This window comes from Monoraphidium neglectum, assembly GCF_000611645.1.
Source record: "Monoraphidium neglectum strain SAG 48.87 unplaced genomic scaffold scaffold00168, whole genome shotgun sequence".
In the NCBI taxonomy this organism is placed as follows: domain Eukaryota; kingdom Viridiplantae; phylum Chlorophyta; class Chlorophyceae; order Sphaeropleales; family Selenastraceae; genus Monoraphidium; species Monoraphidium neglectum.
The window spans coordinates 37,381-38,411 of record NW_014013460.1 but is presented as its reverse complement, the minus strand read 5'-3'; the positions used below and the strand labels follow the sequence as shown (position 1 = coordinate 38,411).

General features: G+C 78.2%; 1 protein-coding gene across 1 annotated transcript in view; it reads left to right on the top strand.

Moving 5' to 3' along the window:
* MNEG_1638 (hypothetical protein) overlaps positions 1 to 1,031 on the top strand; it is a gene marked incomplete at both ends in the record, with an annotated part of 3,665 nt that overhangs the window by 1,656 nt on the left and 978 nt on the right. Inside the window, 2 exons of the mRNA XM_014049890.1 lie at positions 52 to 461; positions 522 to 720. Coding sequence (XP_013905344.1) covers positions 52 to 461; positions 522 to 720 — 609 coding nt within the window. The remainder of the gene's footprint in view (positions 1 to 51; positions 462 to 521; positions 721 to 1,031) is intronic.

Sequence of the window (1,031 nt, the reverse complement as noted above, 5' to 3'; positions counted from 1 at the left end):
GGACAAGGCGGCGGGCATGATGAGCTTCCCGGCGCAGCCGCCCCGCCGCAGACCGCACACCTGAGCGACCCGGTCACTGGCGTCTACCTCTGCCGTGTGCGCTCGAAGGGGCCCCTGTACGTGTCGTCCGCCGGCCAGTCCCCCATCGGGCCGCTGCACCACACAGTCGTCGTCGAGGACGGCGCCGTGCTGGACAACGTGTTCGGCGGCTTTTTCCGCGGCGGCGGCGACAGGGTGCTGCTTGTCACGCTGGCCGGCGGCATGCTCCAGCTGGAGCCGCCACCGCCGCCGCAGCCGCAGCCGCAGCCGCAGCCGCAGCCGCAGCCGCAGCCGCAGCCGCAGCCGCAGCCGCAGCCGCAGCCGCAGCCGCAGCCGCAGCCGCAGCCGCAGCCGCAGCCGCAGCCGCAGCCGTCCGCGCGCGCCGCGGCCCTCGAGCGGGAGGTGGCAGACGCGCGGCGCAGGTGCGAGGAGATTGCGCGCGCGCGGACGCGCCTCCTCACGGCGCTCGCCCCCCTCGACAGCCCCGCCACGGCGACCGCGCTCATAAAGCTGAGCGCCCCCCTCGGCGACCCGGCCGCCTACCTCGCGGCGCTCGTGCGCGGCCTCAGGCGCGGCCTGGACGAGGCGAGGCAGAGGCTGGCCGCCCTGGAGGCGGAGGCGGAGGCCGCCCGCGGCGCGGCAGCCGCCGCCACCACCACGCCCAGCGAGCGGCCCAGCAAGGTGCGCGCCACCGGGACGCCCTCGGTCGCCGTCACGCGCCAGACCACCCTTGCGGCGGGCTTGGCGTCGCCCGAGGCGGGCAGGCACCCCGGCGAGGCCGGTGGCCGGGGTGACGATGCCGGCGCGGGGCCCTCGGATACGGCGGCCGGGGGCGGCGGCGTGGCTCTGGGGGCGGCGGCGGCGCGGGGGCCCGAGGCGGCGCGCAAGCTGCAGTGGGACCAGCGCCCGCCCCGCCGGCAGGGGCAGACGCAGCAGCAGCAGCTGGAGGGGCAGCAACAGCTGGAGGGGCATCAACAGCAGGAGCAGCAGCA